At 40.6% G+C, this 24,469-nt stretch overlaps 1 protein-coding gene across 9 annotated transcripts in view; it reads left to right on the top strand.

Moving 5' to 3' along the window:
• Positions 1-24,469, top strand: part of PKHD1 (PKHD1 ciliary IPT domain containing fibrocystin/polyductin) — a 368,837-nt gene that overhangs the window by 329,505 nt on the left and 14,863 nt on the right. For 8 of the 9 annotated variants that reach the window (XM_032463248.1, XM_032463247.1, XM_032463246.1 and 5 more), the window contains 5 exons: positions 3,279-4,293; positions 11,762-11,897; positions 12,855-12,942; positions 18,666-18,773; positions 23,307-23,465. In XM_032463248.1, the coding sequence (XP_032319139.1) occupies positions 3,279-4,293; positions 11,762-11,897; positions 12,855-12,942; positions 18,666-18,773; positions 23,307-23,465 (1,506 nt within the window). Of the gene's footprint in view, positions 1-3,278; positions 4,294-5,104; positions 6,081-11,761; positions 11,898-12,854; positions 12,943-18,665; positions 18,774-23,306; positions 23,466-24,469 lie in introns of those variants that run through there. The other variant, XM_032463252.1, reaches the window with a different exon arrangement.

Here is a 24,469-nt window from a genome sequence, read left to right as displayed (position 1 = left end):
GTGTTTGCAGCACTCACAGGTGCTGTTTCAGATGGTGACGACGAGGCAAATGTTGCTATTTTGAGATGAGGATAGTGCCAAAAAAGGCGAGAGGCGAGTGCAAAGCATTTTAAAAACTACGCCTTTTTAAAATTATGACCAATGTAACAGTTTATATGTATTAGCACGTGTGTTCCCAACTCTGCACATACATCAATGCATTTCATCCTGGACCATCAGCCCAGGGACTGGGAACTATTCTCAGTCACTCTTGCAGATGAGTTAACCATGTCAGAGAGAGGATACGTAACTTGCCGGTGATTTTGCAGCTAGACAGTGGTGCAGCCTGGACGCAGCATGGATTCCTCTGACTGGAAAACCTGATCTTTCATCCCCTAAACTGGACTTTCCGAACTTGCATTTACTTTGGCTGTTTTTGACGTGGTAGTCAGAGAATAAAAATCATAATTGAGACCATACTTACTATGTTTGCAGGTCAGCTCATAATGCAACCAAATAACAAAAAAAGCAGAAAAATACTTTCTAAGCTACTGATTTCAAAATATAGGTGATTAGTATTTCAACATAGTGAGACAATACAGCATAGTCTTCTGGAAATTGTTTGAATGGACTTTCATCACCAAAAATAAGATTTTTTTTTTAAATTAAAAAAAAAAAAGGAAAAATGGTTGACTCAGAAGGGTCTATTTAATATAAACCTGCCCCGCCTCCCTCACCTTAATTACCACTTCATCACTAAATTTCATCTCCTGATCATTTTTTCCCCCTCAAAGCAACACTTTTATAAAAAGGGAAGAAATATTTCAAAATACTCCCTGAGAGGACTTAGTAAAAACAGAAGGGCCTTTCACAGGGAACTTACGGGCATCCTTGCCTGTAATGGTTGGCCTTAGGTAGTTTCCATTTTTCTCAGATTGGTTTGGAAATCTATTCCCATGGAAAGTAGACCCAAGTTCAAGAACTTTGGTGAGATTGCTCACAAAACGATGACAGAGCCTAGAACCTACAGCTCCTGAAGTCCATCAGCCCATTCCCCCTGGACGTGTGTAGGACCACTGAGCGGTTTCCCTTCCTGTGTAATATCTTCATCCGTTTAGAGCTGTCTTCATGCTGGAGTTTCTCTTTTCAACATACCTCTTAACTCCCAGCCTAGGGGGTCATTTCCTCAGGCCGACCGCCAGTGAGGGTTCTGTCTTCCTCACTAAGACGATGCCAGGGTAGACCCAGCCTCCCTGCCACCGCCTGACAGTTTGTGAAAGTCAGCCTGGAACACTCTGTAGACCTTGAAGATCGATAATTCTAGACTCCAAGTTAGCAAGGTCGCATTTTTTTGTCCTTTGTATTGAATCTTTTATGCACAAGAACATCACTCTCCATTTACCTGCACCTTATGAATATTACACATGCTCAATTTTTGAAGTTTTAAGAAATAGTTTTTAGCTTGAATTCCCCATTCCAAAAAGAGAAGACAGCTTTTCTCTCTTATTTCTAATAATGACCCAAATATATTTTCTTTGGATATTTCTTTCCAGGATTTCAGCTACTCCGTTTGCATATTTAGGAGCACAGCTTTGAGATTTTGGAGTTACACTCTTCATAGCCTGAGGGTCTGTGGCAACATGCATAACTGGGGATAAATTCAACCTGTCTTCACTTGATTTGATCTGTGGCCATTTATATTTGTTAAATTAGAAATAATGAGGTGTAAATGTTGTTTGACAGAAAAGACTTGTAAGTGATTTCTTCTCATTTCTTGAAAATAAGAGAATGATTATATATTTTGTTTTTGTCAAAATCTACTATACTTTAGTGTACCATGAATTGTGAAATCTATCACAAAATGGCTAAAAAAAGTTACCGAGGGAAATGGTGGTGTTAACCTCGAGGAAAAAAAAAACATTAATGTTGATGTATTTCATTCAATTTCAAACATAAATTTTTCTCTTTTGCTGAAAAGGGGAAGATGGAAGGATTCTCTGTGCCTTTGAGTCAAAACATTTATTCTCAAAATACTTTTTTCTTTCCTTCTGATCCATTTTTCTAAATAACGGATAGAAGTTGTTTCTTTTTTTTTTTCCTTCCTTTTCTTTTAATTTTTTTTCCCAGCAAAGACGACCCCTTTGGCATATTTTCTTTTCAAATGTGAAATGAGGTGGAAAATCCTCATTTCACGACAGGAAGGACAAATATTGACACAAAGTTAATATTTGTTAGGACCCTGGAAGCAACCTGAGTATACGTCCACACACTCACACACACACCCCCACCCACCATCCTCTGTCCCTCCTCCTGCACGAGACGTATGTTTCTTGGTTTTGACGTTTATGGTTTCCCATCCAGGGAACGACATACGTGGACTGTATGTCGTACTGTATGTCTGGGATGTTTTAGGATATTTTAGGATGTTTAAGTACACATAAAACAAGTGCTTGTGTGCGCACATGCACACACAAATACAACCTGCTTAATCTCATTTCCCCCATTTAGCAAGGAGCTTCTGGACTTTATCACCGGCTTGTCCATCTTGAACGCATTCGCATACGCTAAGCCAATACTTCTGGTCACTCGGCATTTATTAAGTCCTGTCCACTCTTGCCTCCTGGAGGGGGATGCCCTGGGGTGACCGCGGGGCTGCCCCGCCAGGCTGTTACTTTATTCACATTGATTATAAAAGTCAGCTGTGGCCAGACCTTGCTTTTTTTTTTTTTTTTTTTACTTCTTTCTTTTCCTTGCCTTCTCTCAGTCCCTCTTACAAGCACCCCTGCCTGGATTTTCATGAGGAAATAATCAGATTAGGCCTTTCACGGTGAGTTCATATGGAGTTCTCTTTCTCCAGTGGGCTACTAACCGAATAAACGTGTTTAGTGGTAAATTGTAAACGACATTATGATTACCAAAGCCAGCGTGGGTTTCATTTAAAAGTGATCAGCATGGCAGGCCACAAAAATTGTGACTGGCAGAGAAGGCCATTTGGAGAAGTGGGAAAAGGAAAGACAAAAACAAGTGAGAAAGATAATCATTACTCAAAACGAAACCTTCCCCCAGCTGAGAGAGGCAGGCAGGAGGCAGAGAAACCCAGAGAAAGAAAACATGGACTGCTAGTTAGAAGGGCAGCTAGGCTGTCCCTGTGGGCGCCCAAGACACCTTTGCACTCTCAGCACCCAGCACACCTAAATGTTCACGACACGTTCTGTGAGGTTACAGATGACGCTGAGGGAAAGTCGTCCTGGAGACACTGTGGTTCTTATGTCACGTGTTTGTTTTCCTTGATTTTCTAGGCACATTCAGAGAAGAGCAGAAATGCACATACCGACCCCCGATACAAGGCTACATCTGCAAACAGACCGACCATGTGATCTTAATTCTTGAAAGTGATGAAGCCACCTGGACCACGCAGACTTTCTATCCAGTTGTGTCTGTGACTAGTGGTTTCGTTGACACCTTCAGTAGCATAAATGGCAACACTCCCTGCTCCACTTCAGGGTCTGTGTTGAGTTTCTATTCCATCCTACCCACCAAGGAAATCAGCAAGGTCTGCTTTGTGGATCAGACTCCTCAAGCTTTGCGTTTTTTTCTATTGGGGAACAAAAGTACCTCCAAGCTCCTCTTGGCTGTGTTCTACCATGAACTCCAGAGCCCCCGTGTTTTCTTAGGGGAAAGATTCATTCCACCCACTCTGCGTCAGTCAACTTCTTCACTGCTGAATGAGTCTATTGGTTCCAACTATTTCAGCATCCCGGATAACCTCTTGTATGTTGTCCTGCAAGGAGAGGAGCCCATTGAAATACACTCAGGTGTTTCCATTCACTTGGCCCTCACTGTGATGTTTTCAGCCCTAGAAGAAGGCTGGGAAATCATGATCCTTGAAAGACTAACTGACTTCTTGCAGGTGAGCCAAGACCAGATCAGAATTCTTCATGAGATGCCTGGGGATGAAGCAACATTAAAGGCCATCGCTGACAGTAGAGCCAAGAGAAAGCGCACATGTCCGATGGTGACTTGTGCCAATCTTGATAGAGTTGGTCAACGTAGACCTCTCATGACGGAAGAGAGCTCATATCGGGTCCTGCCACCAACCACTGTGGAAACTCTCTCAAAAGTGGTGGTCATTGAAATTGGAGATCTGCCAACAGTACAGAGCCCTGGACTGACTCCATCCTTATCCAGTAACAAATTACAGAGTTTGGCTCACCAGGTTATCAGCGCTCAACAGACTGGAGTCCTGGAGAGCGTTCTGAATACGACTATCGGGGCCTTACTGGTGACTCAGTCAAAGGGAGTCACTGGCTATGGGTAAGTACGGATTATAAAAATGTCTAGATGAGCGCTGATTTCTTGGATGCATATTGCAAATGGTGGTCTCCTGACACTGAATCACTTAACCTGTCTGCTTCTTAAGGTAAGAAGAAAAACTTCAAGAGCCATTTATAGACTTAACGTCTCAATTTTTAAATTCATTGATAATCTGTCACCTTCATGGTGATTCTGTTTCCTGGGTGGCTGAAGATGTTACATTTCGGTACTTTACAGTGAGAAGCATGGAGGAAGAGGCTTTTATGAAGCAACTTGTTTTCAATTATTTGTGCATTCATTTATTCATGCAATGAATGTAAGCAGTGTGCTAGACTCTGGGTTGCTAAGGTGAAACTGATACGACTTGTGCCTTATGGGGCAAAAACACTACCTATCACATTTGCATAGAGCTTTGAGCTGAAAGTTGAGTACTTGGCAGGAGTGATGATAATTCTGCCAGCAGGGAGTGGGGAAGGGATTTATATTTAGGAAAATTTGGGAGGGACAACCAGGAGTTTACCAAGATAAAACAGTGAACCAGATTGGGTTTTATTTAACCTAAGATTATAAATCCCTGAAAAGATGTCAAACTGTGTGAGACAGGAGCATATAATGCTGCCAACTATGTTTACGGCACAGACCTGTGTAGGATTTGTAATAGCCTTTCTGCTATGTTGTTCTGACTTTCCAAGTTTGCATTTTGATGTATGTTCAACATGCATTTACCTGAATAGTTCCCTGAGCCTAGTAAATGAAGTACATGAAGTACGCAATCAGGGAAGGCAAGTATAAATTGCTCTCATTTTTGTAGCTCGTGTTAGCCGAGGGATGACCTGACCAGCCCAAGTTCATCTGAGACACCTGTCATGAGGTCAAGGCTGAGTCCCAACGTCCAATTTTTAGCAGATGCAAAAGAACCAGGAACAACATCCCGGCCTGAGAGACCATATAAATTTGTCACAATGCTTAGGAAACATATATAAAAGTAACCATATCACACATGCCTTCTGCTAAGTTGTAGAGGACTCAAGATGGACAAACTTGGATAGTCCCAGCAAACCTGTCACCACCACTGGAAAAATAAACACAAACCCATGCACATTTTGAGTTGATATTGGGTCCCTGATGCAGGTCAAAATATCTGGATTCTGAGCTATATTTCTCAATAAAATTTTAGAACATTCATATTCTTTCATATTGCTCTGTTACTGCTTTTTTCATTGTATTTTGTGGTAGTGATAATAAATAAGCAATGAATATTTAATGGGTGTTAATTACCTTCTATGCAATCATCTCCAGTAGATGTGAGATTCACTCTAATATAAAAAGTAAAACAAAAAGAGGCACCTTCACATTTTGAGGCATATTCAACTAGTCCATTGATTGCCTTTCTATACATAGAGCACCGTATCCATATGAAAGCGTAGCTGGTGTTTTTGCATCATCATTTACCTGTCTTTGGTATGTGTCTTCCTTATGGTACATGAATATGTATGGAAGTTATGAAAAGAAAACTCAAGCAATTTTTTTTTCCAGGGTTCTGGTTGATTGGGAATTGTTAGCTTAGACTTAAAAGTTACTCCTGTTTATATGATTGCTCAGAACCTGTTAAATCTTGGATATTTTTGCCAACCGCTGAATCTTCACCATGTTACTGATGTAATTATGATATTCCGCAGGATGATATAAAAATCAGGAATCTGAAACAGAAATGATATTAATGTATCTTAGCTTACATTTAAATATACTCTCCTTTAGCTCAATTTCATTTAAATCCCACTGAGTTCTTAAACACATATTCTATGTATGGATGACCAGAGAGAAACAGGGCCAGTCCATTACTAAATTTTATTTGGATTTTTACAGCACTGAGCTTTGTTAATAGATCATTCTTCCAAAATGACTGATTTTTACATTGTATGTTACAAAAAAAAAAAAGACTTAGTGATTATTTAGCTTTTAACCAGAAGGAGAAAAAAGTCAAAGAGTGAAGACAATGGTGGTAAAGCAGAGGAAACCCACCAGAGAGAATGGACCCAGCACAAGGTTAGGCACACACACGCATATGGGTGGGGGATGTCAGTCTATCATGAGCTTCCGGGAAAAGATCTCCTTTATCGCCCACCATCCGTCCTAGCCATCGTGCTTTCACTTGCGACTCATTTCTGATTTAATATGAAACTGCTCAAAGCATGTATATCATAGCATCGATCTTCTGTTGGGATGTGTCACAGCCCCCATCTCTCTCTGTTCTTCTAGTATTTTTAAGAGAGGTTTCCTAGACATAAAGCAGAAAGAAAATCTTCTTAAGCTAAGGAAAGGCTGCTTCTTAAGTATATCTGAATAAATCTCTGCAGAATGAGAAATGCCACGTCCTAAGGGATTTAATGAGAACTAGCAAGTTTTCCCATGGTCCTAAGAATTGCACAGTAGGGTAAACAGCCCCGAAGCCTTGTGCAGGCCCCAGGGCCAGCCCTGTTTCTTTCAACTTTGATCAGTGTCAACTGGAACTTCCATTGAATGCACTGGAGAGCCATCAACAAGCTAATGAGTTGACCTTGAGATGCAGAAATTAGGCTGGGGACACAAGCCTTTCAGGGGAAACACATAGGATGTTCTTGAGACGCTCGTTCTTGTTAATTTCATGGAGTTGCATGCCTTTCAACAAATTGAGGCCATATTGGAATTTTACTTATCAAGGGGGTTACTACCTGCTTTCAAAAAGTGACCAGCTTCTGCTTTGTGGGGAGAAATGGAGGGCTATCTACTTTGTGATTAGATAATACACAGTGACTTGGCCTCTCCTGGTCTTCAACCAGGAGGCATCCAGACTTAACATCCTCTGTGTGGCGAGGTCAGTTCCATGAGCCTGTTTTCCATCTTCCAAAACTTCAATGGCCTCTCCTCTCCTCTCCTGCCTTCTTTATCCTTATTGATTTCCACCATTTTTAACTCATTTCTGTTCTTTTAAGTAATTTCAGTGGAGTTAGGAGGGAACAGAGATAAACATATGCTCAATCTGCCCTTTTAAAACTTGGGGTTCCAAAAAAAAAATAAAACCTGAGGTTCCCCATAGGAACCTTTTTTTTGTTTGTTTTTTTAATATTCTGCCTTTTATCTGGAATCCTGAGAGGACACATTTTATATTACTTCCCTTCCTTTCAGTAGAACCTTGATTTTTACTCTCGAGTTTCTTTCCGTCCTGTATTTTCTTCTTCTCCCTCCCTTTTTCCTGCTTCATATTAAAAAAAAAAAATCCCTTTAAATAATACTCTTTGTCATATAGAAAATGTAAATATATCTATATCTTTTATGGAACAATAGCTACTGAAATGCTAAAGCTATCTGTGGTTGGCAGTACTTCTAAAATAGCCACCCAAAGGGGGGCTGCCCTGAACCCAGGAACCTATGACTATGACCAGATAGCATTTCTATGAAGACACTGTGTTAAGATGGAGAAAATGCTCAGGGTTATCAAGGGAGGGGCAGTTAAACACAGGAGCCCTTAAAAGAGGAGAGCTTTCTCCTGCTGTGGCAGAAGAAGGAGGCAGAAGAGGAAGGCAGGGAGATTGTTCCAGGGGTGAGAAGGAAGGGAAGGGTCACTGCTTTTAGAATGGAAGGGACCCCATGAGAAGAAAATCAGATGGATGTTATCAGTAGAGAGTGGACCTTGGCTGACAGCCAGCAAGGAAACAGGGATCTCTGTTCCACAGCCACAAGGACATGCATTCTAGCAATGATCGATTCGAGTCTGGAAGTGGATTCTTCCTGAGAACCCCTACTTAAGCAGTGAACTCAGCCAAGCTTGTCTGGACTCTTGACCCACAACCTGAAGATAATAGATTCGTGATATTTGTAAGCCACTAAGTTTGTGCCGTTTTGTTGTGCAGCCATAGAAAACTCACATGCTATCTCACAGAAATCTGTTTTTTTATGACATTGCCATGAACAGTTGGACCCTAAAAACAGTCATAGGGAAGGTGAGCATGGCTCTGCGGGGTATATATCTGTGTATTTTTGTACCCGTTGCATTGGTAGCGTTTTAAGTATTCTCACTCTGTGTAAGTAGCAGCTTGTCAAACTGACTTGGTAAAGGGAAGAAATCTAGGAGAGCCCATCGGTGAGACGAGTCTGTAGGTGACACTCAGGATCATTTAGCATCTTCTCTGGTGCAACCTCTCCCTGCCCCCTGGGCACCTGCTTTCTAGGAAACAGCTGTTTGGGAGCTGCTCCTCCCAAGACCAGTGGAACATTCATCCCAGAAGGGTGAGCATTTCAGATCAGGCAGATGCAGAAGCAAGAGTTGGGGTGAATAGCGGTTGACCTCTGAACTGAGCCATTTCCTGTATTTCCTTGATCTTTCTCTTTTAGCTTGCACTTAAACATCGAAGGGAAAAAAAAAAATTCTTCCACATCCCTGACTGGGTGTTGGAAGCTGTTAAATAGTGGTTAAAACTGGGAGGATGGGAGGGAACTTTCCTTCCCCATTTTTTAGAGTTTGGCTGTAGGTCCTTCTGCCTGCAGGCTACGGTCACATTAGCCGTTGGAAATTGGATAACGACAGCACAATGACAAATCCAGGTTGCTTGCAATAAGTTGCTAATCCCTTTGCTTTAATATCGCAGCAGCGTATAATGATGTTTGGACATCACTCCAGTTTACTGACGACCCCACTGGGGCTGGCAATAGAACCGTACAACTGTCTAACAAGGCGTCAGGTGACCCCCGTCGTCACAGCAACGGACACTGGAATCTAATCTGCCCTCCATCCCTTCTAGCACCCAATAACGCCTAGATTATATAAGTGGCCCATCATTGCTTGGTAACTTGAATCAATTAACGTTAATTCGCACAATGCTATGATGTATTGTGATCACTTTCATTTCAGGGAAGGGGGAGAAATTGCCATAAGTCACCTAAAATGAGGTTGTCTGTGGTGCCGAGGTATTAATTGGGTGTCCATATTAAATGCAAAAGGAGCCCCATCGTGAAAGGAAAGTGGATGAGTGACTCTCCTGGCTGCTATTGACCTATCAGAAGAAGACAGTGCCCTTTTCCTTTGCTTTTATCTATTACAGTTTTCCCTATTGCGTGTCAAGTTGATGTATTATAAAAAATTCATTTGGTGACCTTTCACCCCCTTAGCAGATTAAACAATTTCACTTCGATGGCATCATTAACAGGACCCTGCATTTAATGATGATTTCTCTAAAAGGCCACGGAGATTCGATTTTAAGCTAACAGATTTATTGCACTATTATAACATATCGTAAAAAACTGTACCACCTACGGTCAGGTTTTAGGATAGAAACTGCTTAAGAGTTTATGGGGAGCTTAAAGTGGTATTACCTTGGGATATGCTGTAGCAGCAAGTCTCTGACCTCCAGTGAGATGCTGTTTACATTTAATAAGAGATGTTTGCTCACAATAAACTTTAAAGTGTGTCAGGGACGGGCCTCTTAGCAAGCGTTCAGGCAGTGGCTCCCACCCTTTCGTCTCTAGACATCAATGTACTTATGTCAGTGTCTTTGATGGAGTCGTTCGGTTTCTTTAACCCACACAGTCCAGCCCCGCATCCTGTCCGCATCAGAAAGCATTTAAGAAATAGGCTAGGAGAGAAATAGGATCCTGTAACAATGTTAGCATTTTCCAATAACCTGGGAGCCGTAGAAGCATAGAATTAATAGCATGGATTTTTAAAATCTGGTTTAAATTTTTTCTTAAAAAAGGAAAAAAAAAAAAGGAGCCTTACCCACTCAGGCTAAGCAAACTAATAAAGGATGATCAGGCTAGTGTATGCTGAATTCCCAGTGAGTGATTCTAGCAGAGGGCAGCTGGCAGATGACCAAAGGGGGTTCCTGGGACCACACATGCCCACTCTCCCCTCGTTTTCCAGAATGCTCGGGGGAGAAGGAGCTTGCTTCCCACAGAAACTGTCACTGTTTGTGAGCCTCTGCATTTGTTCTTCCACAATTTCCCTTAAAGATTAGGGAATAACGTAGTTGAATCACAAGCATTTAACTGAGGGTCAGGTAGGCTACTTTTTTTTTTTAAGTCAAAGCCTTGTTAGATTTGACCTAGGATGTTTTAAGGGTCGGGTAATACATGTGATATATGATGTCTATAGACTTCCATTTAATTGCTAAAAACCTATTGTGTGCCTCTGAAGTGTAATACACAGTAGGCTTAATGGAACAACAGGTTTATCATCTATAATGTCCTTTTAATAAAGCTAACTTGGTCTGCAAAAATACTAAAGCTCGGGGGAAAAAAGATGTTTTGAGGTATGAGCTATATAACCGTTTTATTTTCCTTTATGTTTTCCTCGCTAAGTCGCATCAGCAATGAATGTGCTCAGAAGAGGTGAGAAACAGTGCAGCTCCAGAGCTCAGCCATACCCTTCCTCTTTGTAAGACCTTTGGCAAATTACGTAAGCCTTTTTGGACCGCAGTTTCTTCATGTGTAAATAAGGGTACCTACGTCAGGGTGTCATGTTAAACATATGCGTTTATAAGTGGAAAGTGTAGAATAGCACCTGGTAGAGGGCAAGTGATCAGCATATATTCATTATAAACACATATGATTCTCCCTGAGGGCTTCACTCAATTAAAATAAATTAATCAGTTCATGCCTCAGTTATCGAACCTCCTGAGTGCAAGCATGCTGTGGAGGATGTGAATGTGAAAGGGCTGTTGTGAGATTAAATGAGCTATTCCGTGGGAAACAGTGCTGCGGGGGGCGGACGGTTGCTCCCAGGCGTCTCTTCCTGATTCTTGTTGGTGACGCCATCTTGGTACCACGGAATCACCATGGTGAACGTATCTACACCACGGAAAGGGGTGACCTCTAAAGTCAGGGTCTTTGAGGAGGGAGCTGGTCTACCATCATACTTTGAACGTATCGCGACCTAAGTATTTCAGTCTGGTAAGTTGCCTCACCGAGGCTTTTTTTGAGAAATGGTATTAATAAATCATGATGCAAATGTAAGCTCAAGATACATGCTTCTCCCACCCCCTAACCCCCTCCCCATATACACCTATAAAATTAATGTAGAATTATTCTTTGGTTATAAGGTCATGTTTGCTATACAGTGTATTTTTTTAAGGAATTCATTCATTCATTCATTCAACAAGTATTTATTAAATTCTTTTTTTGGATCCTACCCCCCAAAATGAAATAAATTCTTTTTTTCGGTGGGGGGGGGAGATAATTAGGTTTATTTATTTATTTATTTTTAGTGGAGGAACTGGGGATTGACCCCAGGACCTTGGTTGGGCATGCTGAGCACATGCTCTCCCACTGAGCTACACCCTCCCTCAGATACAGTGTATATTTAGTTTCTCAAAACAAAGGCAGATGCAGATCTCTTCACCGGGAATCATGAGTGACGGAAATAGCTACAGCAGTGATATGATATCTGTAATTTTATGCATGTATTCCTTTTTTTTTTCCTTTTAATATGTGCCAGAAATACAAGCAGTTTTAAACCTGGAAACTGGATGTATGTCCGCCCCTCTGCTCTTTCGGTCCTGGTCCAGCCTTCCGATGGAGAAGTGGGAAAGGAACTTGGAGTCCAACCTGAGCTCGTTTTCCTGGATCAGCAGGTAACTTGTGCACAGGGAGCAATCTTTATGTCCAGCCGGGTACCCGTCGTGCGCAGCGCTGTTTCAGATTCTGCCGTCATCATGATACACGGGTCCGCCGAGAGCCCACCGTGGGCCGTTTGCTGCGCTTACAACAACTGACTACTTCGTCACTCTCCTTCCACTTCCTATGAAGGTCCAGTGTTTGATCAAGGGTAGAAATACAATTCTGATGCTTTTTCTCCCCCAGCAAATTCTTAAAGTCGGTTTCACGTATCTTCTCCGAAATCTAGCCTTTTCCAAAGTGCTATGTCTCTAACTGAAGGAGTAATTTCATATGTTAATGAAGGACTTTATAACGTCACATCTGCATTATGGTTTTATGTTACTTTAAATGATTTCTCTTGTGCGTGGTTAAGTACATCCTCCACGAGAGGATTCTGTGCTTAACTAATTTCAGGTCCATGCCTTCGCTTCTGTTTCATCTTTTCTATATTTACTGGAGTCATGGTCGGGGGGGAGATAGTGAAATATAATAGTTAAATCAGCTTTCCACTCTTTATTTTAAAAATGTGTCCCCTGACATGCATGGCGAGGGACGAAGTCCGTGCCGCTGAGGTCCCTGCTTTTGACCTGGTCTGGCCCTCACCCGGCTTTTTCCTGCTTCCTCCTCCTAATCTTTCCTTCCTTATTAACCTTCCACCCAGAATGCCACTCTCCTTCTCTGTAAACCAAGCTTCCCTTTCTGCCCTTTGCTGCCCTGCCCCGACTTCTGCTGCAATAATTTCCCTTCTCTCCTCCCCATAAGCTAACTTGATGTATTCCTCTTAACATGAGAAAGAAAAAGTTATTTTTTTCCTTTGTTTATTTCTCCTGAATATGTGCTTTATAAGAGTTTCTGTCTGAATCCTCTTCTGTTTTGGATGACTTCACAAAATTCTCTTCTTGGTGGAACTTTTTCTTTCTTTCTGTTTCCAGAATCAGAGAGTCGAGTCCCTTGGGGCCCCGTCAGAGCCTTGGGCTGTTTCTGTTTCCCTGGAAGGAGCACCAGATTCTGTGCTGAGAGGTAGGTATCTGTGACATTCGGAGACTGCTCCAACTGCTTCTGCACAAAAATATTTGCAGCCATTGGGAATTCATGGCAAGGTAAGGAATGCTCAGTCTCTTCCACAATTTGAAAGACGTCTCCTTTACCCCCGGTCTACAATGCCAGCAGCTGCAAAAAGGAACATCAGGTTGGCAGGAAAAGCTTAAGGAACCGTCTGGTCCCCCTCCCTCCCCTGGCATGGTGAGGAGCTTTTTGTCACACTGGTATCTTCAATATGTGTAAGGAGCAGGACAGGACCCTCTAAGACAAATGATGCTCTGGAACAGTATCAGGTCACAGGTGCATGTGGTTTATGTGGGAGAACAGAGACACTTGCTCTCAACGTTATGAAGAATAAATGTGACGGCGGATGCAAAGCACCTGGCCCACAGCAGACCCTGAGAGTTCACCTCATCACCTTTCTTTGCCCTCTGTTACCTGCCTGTTCAGTCCCAGGACCACTGCTAGCTTCATTTAACATCCCCTGAGCTTGTGCATATGGCAGTTAAAAACCCCCATTCTGTTCTTTGCTTCTGTAAATTTGACTTGTTTAGACACTTCATATACATGAAATTATACAGCCCCTGTCCTTCTGTGACTGGCTGATTTCACTGAGCTTCACGTCCTCAAGATTCATCTATGCTGTCATGTATTTCAGAATGTCTTTTTTTAAGGCTGAGTAGTATTCCATCATGTGTATATATATATATATATATATATATATATATATATACACACCTGTTGATCTGTTGGTGGACATGTAGATTGTTTACATATGTTGGCAACAAATAAATAGCACTGCAACAAATATGGGGGTGCAGACAATTCTTTGAGATCCTGATTTCAATTATTTTGGATAAATACCTAGAAGTGTGCTTGCTGGATCATATAGGAGTATGTCTGTTTTTTTCTTTGTTTGGATTTAGATGACTGTTCTCAGCTTTAATCAGAGTTCTAATTCACAATAAATTATAGTTTGAGTAATTGCTTGTATAAACAATTTTTGTTGTATCTAGGGAAATTTTTTTTCATTTTCATATTCTTTTTCATTAAAGGTTGTTACAGGGTACTGAACAAAGTTCCCTGTGCTATACACGAGAAACTTTTTTAAAAATCTATTTTATATATAGTGGCTAACATTTGTAAATCTCAAACTCCTAAATTTAGATCTTCCCACCCCTTTTCCCCAGTAACCATAAGATTGTTTACTATGTCTGTGAGTCTGTTTCTGTTTTGTAGATGAGTTCATAGTGTCCTTTTTTTTTTTTCATAGTGTGTCTACTTTTAATGTTGTGAGGAATCTCCAAACTGTTTTCCATTGAGGTGACACCATTTTCCATTCCCAACGAAAGTGTATAAAAGTTCCAATTTCTCTACATCCTCACTAACACTTGTTTATTTTGGTGTTTTTTATAATAGCTATCCTGAGAGGTGTGAGATGCTGTATCATTGTGGTTTTGACTTGTATTTCCTTGATGACTAGTGATGTTGAGCATCTTTACATATGGCCAGTTGGCCATTCATAGGTCTTCTTTGGAGAAACATCTAAGTCTTTAGCTTATTTTTTAATCAGGTTATTAGTTTTGTTTTTGTTTTTGCTACTGAGGTGTAAGAATTCACTGTCTATTTCAGAAACTAACCCCTTATCAGATATTTGGCTTGGAAACATTTTCTACCATTCTGTGGGTTTGCTTCACTCTGTTGATTGTTTGCCTTGCTAGGCAGAAGCTTTTTGATTTGACGTAATCCCACGTGTCTAATTTTGCTTAAGATGTCCATGCTGCACAACGTGATCTGCAGATTCAGTGCAATCTCTCTCAAAATCTCAATAGCATTTCTTACAGAAGTAAGAAAAACAATTCTAAAATTGAAATGGAACTCCAAAGGATCCCAAATAGCCAAAACTATCTTGAAAAATAAGAACAAAACTGGAGGCATTACACTTCCTGACTTCAAAATATATTACAAAACTATAGTAATTAAAACAATATGATACTGGCATAAAGACAGACTTACAGACCAATGGAACAGAATAGAGAGCTCAGAAATAAATCTATGCACATGTAGCCAACAAGAGAACGAGGAATCCACAATGGGGAAAGGATTGTCTCTTCAACAAATGGTGTTGGGGAAACAGAATATTCACATGCAAAAGAATGAAATTTGACCCTTGTTTCATACCATACAGAAAAATCCACTCAGAATGGATTAAAGTCTTAAACATAAGACATGAAACTAAAACTCCTGGAAGAAATACAGAGGAAAAGCTTCTTGACATTGGTCTTGGCAATGATTTCATAGACAGGACGTCAAAAACACAGGCAGCCAAAACAAAATTGGAGGATTTCTTGATAACTCTTTTAAAAAGATCAGCTTACGGGATTTATTATACACTTCATGGACTGGTTAGGACATTTCCATTGGCTTTGGGTTTTCCGTAATGTCCTTTATAAACATGTAAATGACTCATCTACCAGTCCAGACATCAGCCTTTCTGTGCAATTACTGGTTTTCAAAAAGAAGCCATGATTTTACGGTTATTTCTTGCTATACCCTGGCTGTGAGTCTAAACTCGTTCACATGCCTCCTGTAAAGTATATAAAATGTATAGGAACCAGTCCATCATAGGAGTTCATGGTGGCTCTGCTCTCATAACCTAATCACCCCCTTAAAGGTTCCACCTTCAAATACCATTACACTGGAGATGAGTTTCCAACATTCGAATTTTGGAAAGACACGTTCAGTCCATCGTGATACCTTCCCCATCCTTTATAGATTATTCATACTCCATGTCTTACCCACACTTCATATCCTTAGTCCTACTCTGTACCTTCCCTGTACTCTAGACTCTGCCCACAATTTCTACTCTATCACTTTCCCTTACCCAGGACCGTGTTCATACCCCGTGCCTTACCCATATTCTTTTTTATAAAATATTGTAGTAAAATATATGTAACATAAAACTTGCTGTCTTAATTGATTTTACCTGTACAGTTCGGCCGTTCACATTCTTCCCCTTACTCATATTTTACACTCTTGCCCATACTCCATACCTCCCCACACTTCATACATTACCCACACTCAGTACCTCGCCAGTACTCCATGCCTTTCCCACACCCCGTACCTCACTCCTCTACCGTACTTTACTGAGGCTCGATACTTTACTGTGCCCCACTCCTGACACATACTCCCCCAAATTATTCCTTATTTTCCTCTCAGTTATCCCACAGCTATCACCACTGATAAGCTAAAAATTGCACTGGATCATGCCAAATGAATGAGACATGACTCCATTTGTTACTTTCTTCTATTGACACCAAGTCACGCTCAAGCCCGCTGACTCCCCCGGATCAGTGTTGGATGGAACAGTGTCCTCATTGTCCTCGTTGGGAGATTCAATGAGAATGAATGAGAAGTGGGCTGAGATTGCCTTCTGTACACACATTTTTGTGTATGTGAGTGTCATGAAGTGGGAAAAATATCTTGGGTCGTTTTCTTTTTAGAATACTCACATCACCAAACACCCTATTTCATGACTGAAAGTATCTCTTGAAGCCATCATGAAATATTTCTCCTTAACTTAAAAGGAATAGAACTAAGACCAGTTGGCATGGATTACCTAACTTATTCTGAGTACTTCCTGCAGAAAAATAAATTAACAATGACAAAACCCTATCTATAGGTCTAGCCTATATCTTTTATTCTGCAATTTAACTTCATGTTCTTTTGTTTCAGTAGATCCTCTTCAGTTAAAAAAAAAAAGGTTATAACCTATTAACCAAAAATGGATTTATATACTCAAAGACAATTATTTAGGATCCTTCAGACACTTTGATACTTAACTGTATATACTATAGATCTTAGTTGCAGAAAAAAATATGTTCTTAATATTAAAAAAAATTGTCTCAGCGTTAATGATGGAACAGTTTGCTAGCGTGTACAGCTAAGGTTAAGAGACATAGTTGTGGGGGAGAATTGGGGCTGAAAAGGCATTTCAGAAACCCTGTACCCTACGGAAACACATTCAGGTAGCATTCCCTAGTAAGCCATGTAGTCAGTTTCAATCTTGTGTCAAGTCCGACACCTTGTCTCATGCTAGGTTCCCTCAGCCAGTACACGGTTCATACCAGCTCGATCAGAGAGGCTGTCAGTGACATTTGTCTCTTTTACAATTACCATTCCAGAGATATGATGAACCCCGGAGTAATGTACTGTACTTGGCAGCAACTGCCTCAGCTTTTGGGCACATATGCTTCAAATCTGAGAATATCATAGATATATATGGGAATCTTCGTCGAGATCTCTGAGGCAAGCTGGTATTTAACGCAAAAGCAAACCCATTTGGAGCTAAAGTACTTTCCATTAGGCAGTTTGGCGGCTGTTCTACGAGGCTGACTCACTGTGCTTGCCGGACACATTTCGATTAAATGCTGCTTTGTATTCCTCCAAAGATGGGAACAATAAGGACGTTTGTCAAAGGGAAAACTGCAGCAAACGATTTCATGTTGAACATCTGTACTCCGCAGTTCATTGTTTGCAAGAGTTTATTGACCATAATTTTGATGCATATAGGTTTTAAAGAGTATAAACTGCATTTATCTTGGGCGCCTCACATTTATTTGAGTCTTGGCTTATTTATTTCCATTTTTCTGGGCATTTTTATTTATTTGGGGACTCTGAAGAGATGAAGGAAAAGATGTTTCTGAAAAAGGAAATTTTAGTTAGCTCTGCAAAATTGATGAGGAAAGACGATGTTTTTTTCCCAAAAGAAAGATTGAGCAATTGAATTGAAAAATGTAACACTATGCATATTATATCTTTATGATACCTTTCAGCCTGAAAGATCTCAAACAGATTTTTTTAAACTTTAGGACCGCTCTCCTCACTCACTGTCCAGCATACCCATCATCGTGACATTTTTTCAGAGTGAAATTAACAGCAGCTGCTAATTAGCAAAGTAATTTGAGGGTAGTGGAGTCAGGAGATTAATTCATGGTGTTGTGACTGTGAGCCAGAGCTAAGTTCCCTTCTTTCAACTTCATAAATGGATAGCCTATTGTTAGAAGTCAGAAGACCTCCTTTTTGCATTTTATGCAGGGACATCATAGCCCAGAGAATCCAAGTCGCCAAACAGGGTAGCCTGTATCAGTCCTGACTTGATACATTGCAGTGGTCCTGATCTAACTCTGCCACCACGTAACCTACAGATCCCTTGAATGGAAGAGAGGCAGAGCCTAGAAATTGATCACTTAGAAAGAGAACAGACTTTCTTTCTTGAGAGACATTTAATAATAAAATAGTCAATATATAGTAATGGTTCAGAATACAGACTTTGAAATCAGGCAGATTTGAGCTATAATCCCCACACCAAATCCTTTAACCTTTCATCAGCCTATTTCCTAGTCTTTAGATTATAGATACTAGCATATTGTATAGGGTTGTGCGGTTTGTTTACGATGCGGTGTACAAAGCACAGTGTCTGGCATAGTGAGCATTCAACCTACATGAGCTGTTAGTATTAATATTATTCTATCTTGGATTACTTGGTTCCAGGACTTGTCTAGGAGAAGCCTGATGGGTTTAGTAACCTCTTTAATTAATTTTTTTTTATTGTCCAATTGCCTCTCTACAGAGAAGTCTTGAAGAAATTGCTCTTGTGTGGGTAACCAACATTCACTTTTTGTCTTTGTGTTTGTCTGTAGGCTGTACTCGGGCAGAAACCCAAGACGGTTATGTGAGCTTCTCCAACTTGGCAGTTTTGATCCCCGGATCAAATTGGCACTTTATTTTCACTGTCACTTCCCCTCCAGGTAATTTCAGCACAGTGTATTTTTATTATCTGTGTCTTTTAAAAAAAAAAATATATATATATAGCCTTTTCTTTATAATGGGAATAGCTCCTACCATGAATAAGAAGTCATTGTAGTTTAGAGAAAAAAATTCACGTAGTTATGTCATTAAGGTGTGAGAAGCAAGAACACGTAGAAATTAAGCCTCAGAACTGAGTCCTAGTAAACAAGACTCCAAAGTACATTTTCCTCTAGTTGTTAAAATTTACTTTGAATGTTTTGCTTTTGTTTTTCTATGACATTGGATGGAATTTGGTTGAGTATTAATTTAATTTTTTTAATTTATAGGGAAGAGAGTCATGAGGTATTGAGTATCATGAAATCTTGTCCTCAGTCTTGCCCTCCGCATCCCTGTGTCCTGCCCCCCAACCCTGTAAGGGTGACTATACCCATTAAAAACCCTGGTACTTTAGAAGTCTGGGTATAAGGTGGATGTAAATTGCTTATATGATCCAGCTTTTCTTGACAAAACATTAAAAAGAAACCTTCTCCCTTCTGAAGCATTGTTGGCAAATTTTGCTTCATTAGAGGGTGATATGGTTCAAAAGTTTGTAGTTGCTAACCTGTTAATTAAACGTCACAGCCATGTGGGCCTGTGCAAAATACTACTTTCCTGTTTCCATGAAGGAAAGAGCCCAGGCCTCACCCTGCAGAGGAGTGGCAAGAGTCCAATTTTGGACACCCTTTTTAAAAAGATTGCACTGTGATATAGACATTGAGTTACCACTTGAAAGAAAGATGATTTAAATGTTGCATCCACTATTGTGATTTACCAGAAAAAAAAAAAGCCTCCTTGCGTTAAGAGAGCATCTAAAAGAATTCTAAAAGTGCATCACATTTGAACTGAGAAGTATATATTTATAATCAATTATTAATTTGAATCAGGGAAATTAGTCTGATACTTAGGACATGCAGCTGTGGAAAGCAGTTAATGCACAGCTGTGATAGCGCTAAGTTTTATAAAATAACACTAGAACAATCATGAGCGGATTTAAACGTCTTAGATACTGGAAATGGAGAAGGAAATGAAATGTTTTGATGTGACGTATCTGAAGCCCAACAACAAATATTTAATTAAGGCAGAAGATTAGTTCTCCTGCATGAAATTTAAATTCAAACCACCAGTATACTTTTCAAAAAGTTAAAAATATGTCTCTCATGAAAATATAAAATGAGTGCTTGTCAACAAGTTATTTAACCCATTAATGAGGGAAACAGGAGGTTGGGAAAGCTTACAGATCCCTTAGCCTGGAAAGGACTGCTGAAATCCATTCCCCAAAATGGATACAGGCCATCAAACTGTAACCTTTGAGGTTGCATGTCTACAAACATCATTGCATCTTTACTAGACGAAAATCATTTGCAGCTTACTGATCTCCAAAAAATTCTCAACGCTGGTCCCTAAATATTAAGTCAAACAAAATGTGTTGCAGAGAATTTGATAAACCTTGGGTGGGCCTGTTTACAAATGCTCCAGGATGACATTGACAAGAGCTGTAATCAACGTCTATGAAGTTGTCCTAAAGTATGAAACGTGTTCAGTGTCTTTGACCACAAGACTCCCAAGGATGTATTTTTGTTTTTCTGTTTGCTTGTTTGATGATTCTGGTAAATTATTTTTTAAAATCTTCATATTTATTTTTTAAATTTTTATTGAGGTATAGTTGATTTACAGTGTGGTTTACAAAAGTCACATGGTTCACTCACCAATTCACCCAAGTTTCATCTCAGAGGTCACCTCCTCAGAGAGCCCTTCTCTGCCTCACTCTGCACCACTGTTCCAGCCCTGCTCCCATCTCCAGCCATTCTCTGTCTGTCTGTCTGTCTTCTCCATGTTCTCATCACTGCCTGACGCCAGAGTACCTGTGCATTCACTTGTTCATCTACTGCCTGCCTGCCTGCTCTATCCCACATTAAAACCCAAGTCCCCAAAGGGACAGGAATTCTACTTAGTTCAATGTTACATTCTCAGGATGTTAAAAAACCGGTACATCATAGGCACAAATAAATATTTGTTTCTGAATAAGTGAGTATACTGAAATTATGTCTAAGATTGCATTTCTTAAGAAGGTTCTGCTGCTAAAAATCTTTAAAAACTGGTGGTCTCCACCCTTAGATCCAGGTGACCCCTCCAGCTTATAAACTTCATGCTGGACTTCAGCCTCTCTGTCGGCACTTCACGACCGGATGTTCTGTGCCCCAGGTGGCTCATGCCACTTCTCAGCTCAGAATTTTTCCTTCTATGACACCTCATTGCCTTCAGAATATATTTGTCTTTTGGCATTTAATGCCCACTAAAATTTGCCTCACATGCTTTCCGGCATTAACTCCAAGTACTTCCCAGCGGTAACTTTTTCAACATCGGTTGCTTTTTTTTTTTTTTTTTCTCTTTTCTGTCTTTTTTTGCTCAGCCTTCAAAGCCCCACCGAGGTACTCCCTCCTCTGGATGCTTTCCCCGATCATATCCATGGAAAATAACCTCCCAAAGAAACTGATTTACATCATTCTGGTGCCCTGGGTCACACATTCTGATTTGTATTACAAACATTTGTATGTGTATCTTTGTTCATTTATTAGCTTGTAAATAGCTTAAGAATGAGAAGGGTAACATAACTGCTTTGTGAAGTAAACAATGATGGAGCAGTTATTGGAAAACAGATAAAAGAATAAAGAATTTTGTTTTTACTTCTGTGAATCCCTGGTAAAAATCCTTCCCCCATCTCTGGGCTAGATTTAGCTTATTCAGTTGCCCATAAAAAAGGAACTAATTGATAACAAAAAAGCAAAATATGGCTCAAGTATAAGATACACGCACAAGAGGAGCATTTCTAGATAATTTTCTTAGAGTAGCTTGGGGACCGAGTCCGCCAGGAGTCAAGAGACTTGGGATCTGTCTGTAAGTTCCAATCAAATTGTCAGTTTCAGCCCAAGGAAAGCACAGCAAAGAAAAACATGGTGTTTCCTTGAGCAGAGAAAATAAAAACTCTGTTTTGGCCAGAATGGTTCAGATGGAAGCAGAGATTTGGGGTTTGTTGGTTTTGAAGGAGCTACTCAAAATGCTGATTATGACTAAGTTATGTTCACAGGAAAGTGTTTTTTTTTTAACTTTAAATTTCTGTCTAATGAAACCATCCTCACATTTAAGATAGTGACCATATCTAACACCCCCAAAATCATAGGCAAGTTTTTTAAAATAGCATACTGTAAAAATGTATTTTTTGTATGTCATTTTATGAATTCAAAGATATATAGAATTCTATAGAGAGAGATTCATGTAACCATCACCATCAGGATGCAGAACGTTTCCCAAAAGTTCCCCTTGCGCTACTCCTGTTCCTCGGTCCTCACATCCTCCCAGTGATTCCTGCAACCATGGATCTGCTCTCCATTTGTATCATTCTGTCTTTTCTACAATGTCATATAAATGGAATCATATCATATGTATCCCTTAGAGATGGGCTTCTGTCCCTTAATATCATGCTTTTGATGTTCACCCCAGGTGTTACATGTTATTAATTGTTCCTTCCTTCCTTCCTTCCTTCCTTCCTTCCTTCCTTCCTTCCTTCCTCCCTCCCTCCCTCCCTCCCTCCCTTCCTGCCTTCCTTCCTCCCGTCCTTCCTTCCTTCTTTCTTTTTCTCTTTCTGGCTGAGTAGTACTCCATTGTCTGGATAAACCACAGTTGGTTTATTCATTCACCTGTTGAAGAACATTTGCATCCTTTCTGGGTTTTGGTGATTCTTGATGAAGGTGCAGTAAACATTTGTGTACAGGTTTTTGTGTGTATAGACAAGGGTTTTTTGAGGGGAGGGGTTGTTCTTTTAGATTCTTTTACGCCTTGCTTCAGAGATACCAATGGAGTGAGGACCAAATTTCTCAGTCTACAGAAAGGGGAAGGATTTGGGATGAGTTCTTAGACAGATGCGCTCTTGGAAGGGAGAGGTGCATCCTACCCCGCCATCCATAGCTTGGTGGCTCTCTCTGCCCACCACTGCCCTTCCCCTACTTTTCCAGATAACAAAATCCTCATGGACATTAGCAAGTCTCGTGGTTCCATAGTAGGAGTCCCTGTGCCCCTGTTTTGATGCCATATTTGAAATAAGATACATATGTCATAGCAAGTAGTTTCACGCAACCTGGAGCCCAGAGTGTTTCTGTTCTAATTAGTGGAACAGAAGAGTGATGCTCCAGTCTTGTGGTGGTGGATACAGCAGTCCGAGAATAAAAGGAGAGCATTGGAAGAGTTCCCCATCCATAACAGACAGAATTGGAAAGAACAACTGTATATCACTGATGGAATCTTGAAGTTCTTCAGAAATACGTATCTTGAATTGATCATTGATTCCTGTACCTAATTGTTTAATTCAATAAATGTGTATAGAACAAACTGTGTGCCAGGTGCAGTTACAACCGTATAATTTCCACAATATTTTATTATATTAGCATCTTATTAATATGTTGTTATTATTATTTTGTATTTGTTTTTCTTTTCAACAGGGGTCAATTTTACAGCTCGCTCCAGGCCATTTGCTGTCTTAGCTGCGACTCCATCCGAGAGGTCCACCATGCTCCTGGCTGCTTCCCTGTGCTCCGTGGTCTCGTGGCTGGCTCTGTGCTGCCTCGTATGCTGTTGGTTTAAGAAAAGCAAAAACAGAAGTATGTGGATTTTTTTTTTGAAAAAAAAAATCTGAAAAAATTTCATCATGTGCAACATATTAACTATTCTTTTTCTTCCCCCAAAGAGAAATTTTTATGAGCCTCTGGAATACAGTAAACCGCATGGAGCCAAATTGCTCAGTTCATACATAGAAACCCAGAGTGTCTAATCTTACATACTAATAGCAATAATAATGACGGTTCATATTTATTGAACAGCCGCTATGGACCACGTTCAAAGTATGTTAGATACTTGAATTCATTTAATCCTTACAACAACCACATGACGTAGGTACTAAGGACTATGTGTTTCAGAGGTGGAGCCTTTGCACAGAAAGGCTCGGTGACTTGCCAAGGGACACAGCCAGGACGAGGCAGTTTGGCTCCCTGCAGAACTCTCTGAGAACACTCACTGCTGGGCTCCCCACACCCCGCTCTCTGAAACACTGTGCCCCACGGCCCAGGTGACCTTCCAGAAGGACAGTTCAGTAATCAAGGGGAAAGGCCCTCTCCTGTTTCACAAGAGGGAAGAGAGTGTTTGGTGTTTTCTTTTCTAGGGGCATAGAAATTACGTTCTTGGACATTTTCCCAGAAGCCGATTTTTTTTTTTTTGGCTGGAGACATGGCTGAAACACTTGTGATATCAGGAGATAGGAGGGAATCAAAGTGGTAAGAATGAGCATAAAAGCGGCAAAATGCGGAGATGCAAAGAGAAGGTCAAAATAAGAGAGGAAAGGGGACGGAGCACGGTGGCATTGCTAGACAGCTCCTGGTGCCTGGATTTCGGGGAGATGCTGGGGCCAAGCTCCCCCGGCTGCTCTTTATTTTGAACCATGCTCCCGACTGATCTCTGCCTCTCTCCCTGCCATCGCCGGGCTGGACAAACTGCAAGAAAGCCCGAGGCTTCCTTGTCTTCCCCAGGAAGAATGGGGTCTTCTCCTGGGATGTTGCCTGTGATTTGTTGAACCACAGGTTTTGGTCTTTGTTTTTAAGTCTAAAAATAT

The sequence above is a fragment of the Camelus ferus genome, chromosome 20 (genome assembly GCF_009834535.1).
Source record: "Camelus ferus isolate YT-003-E chromosome 20, BCGSAC_Cfer_1.0, whole genome shotgun sequence".
NCBI lineage: Eukaryota > Metazoa > Chordata > Mammalia > Artiodactyla > Camelidae > Camelus > Camelus ferus.
The sequence above is the reverse complement of the archived record's forward strand: the minus strand, read 5'-3'. Positions and strand labels throughout refer to the sequence as shown.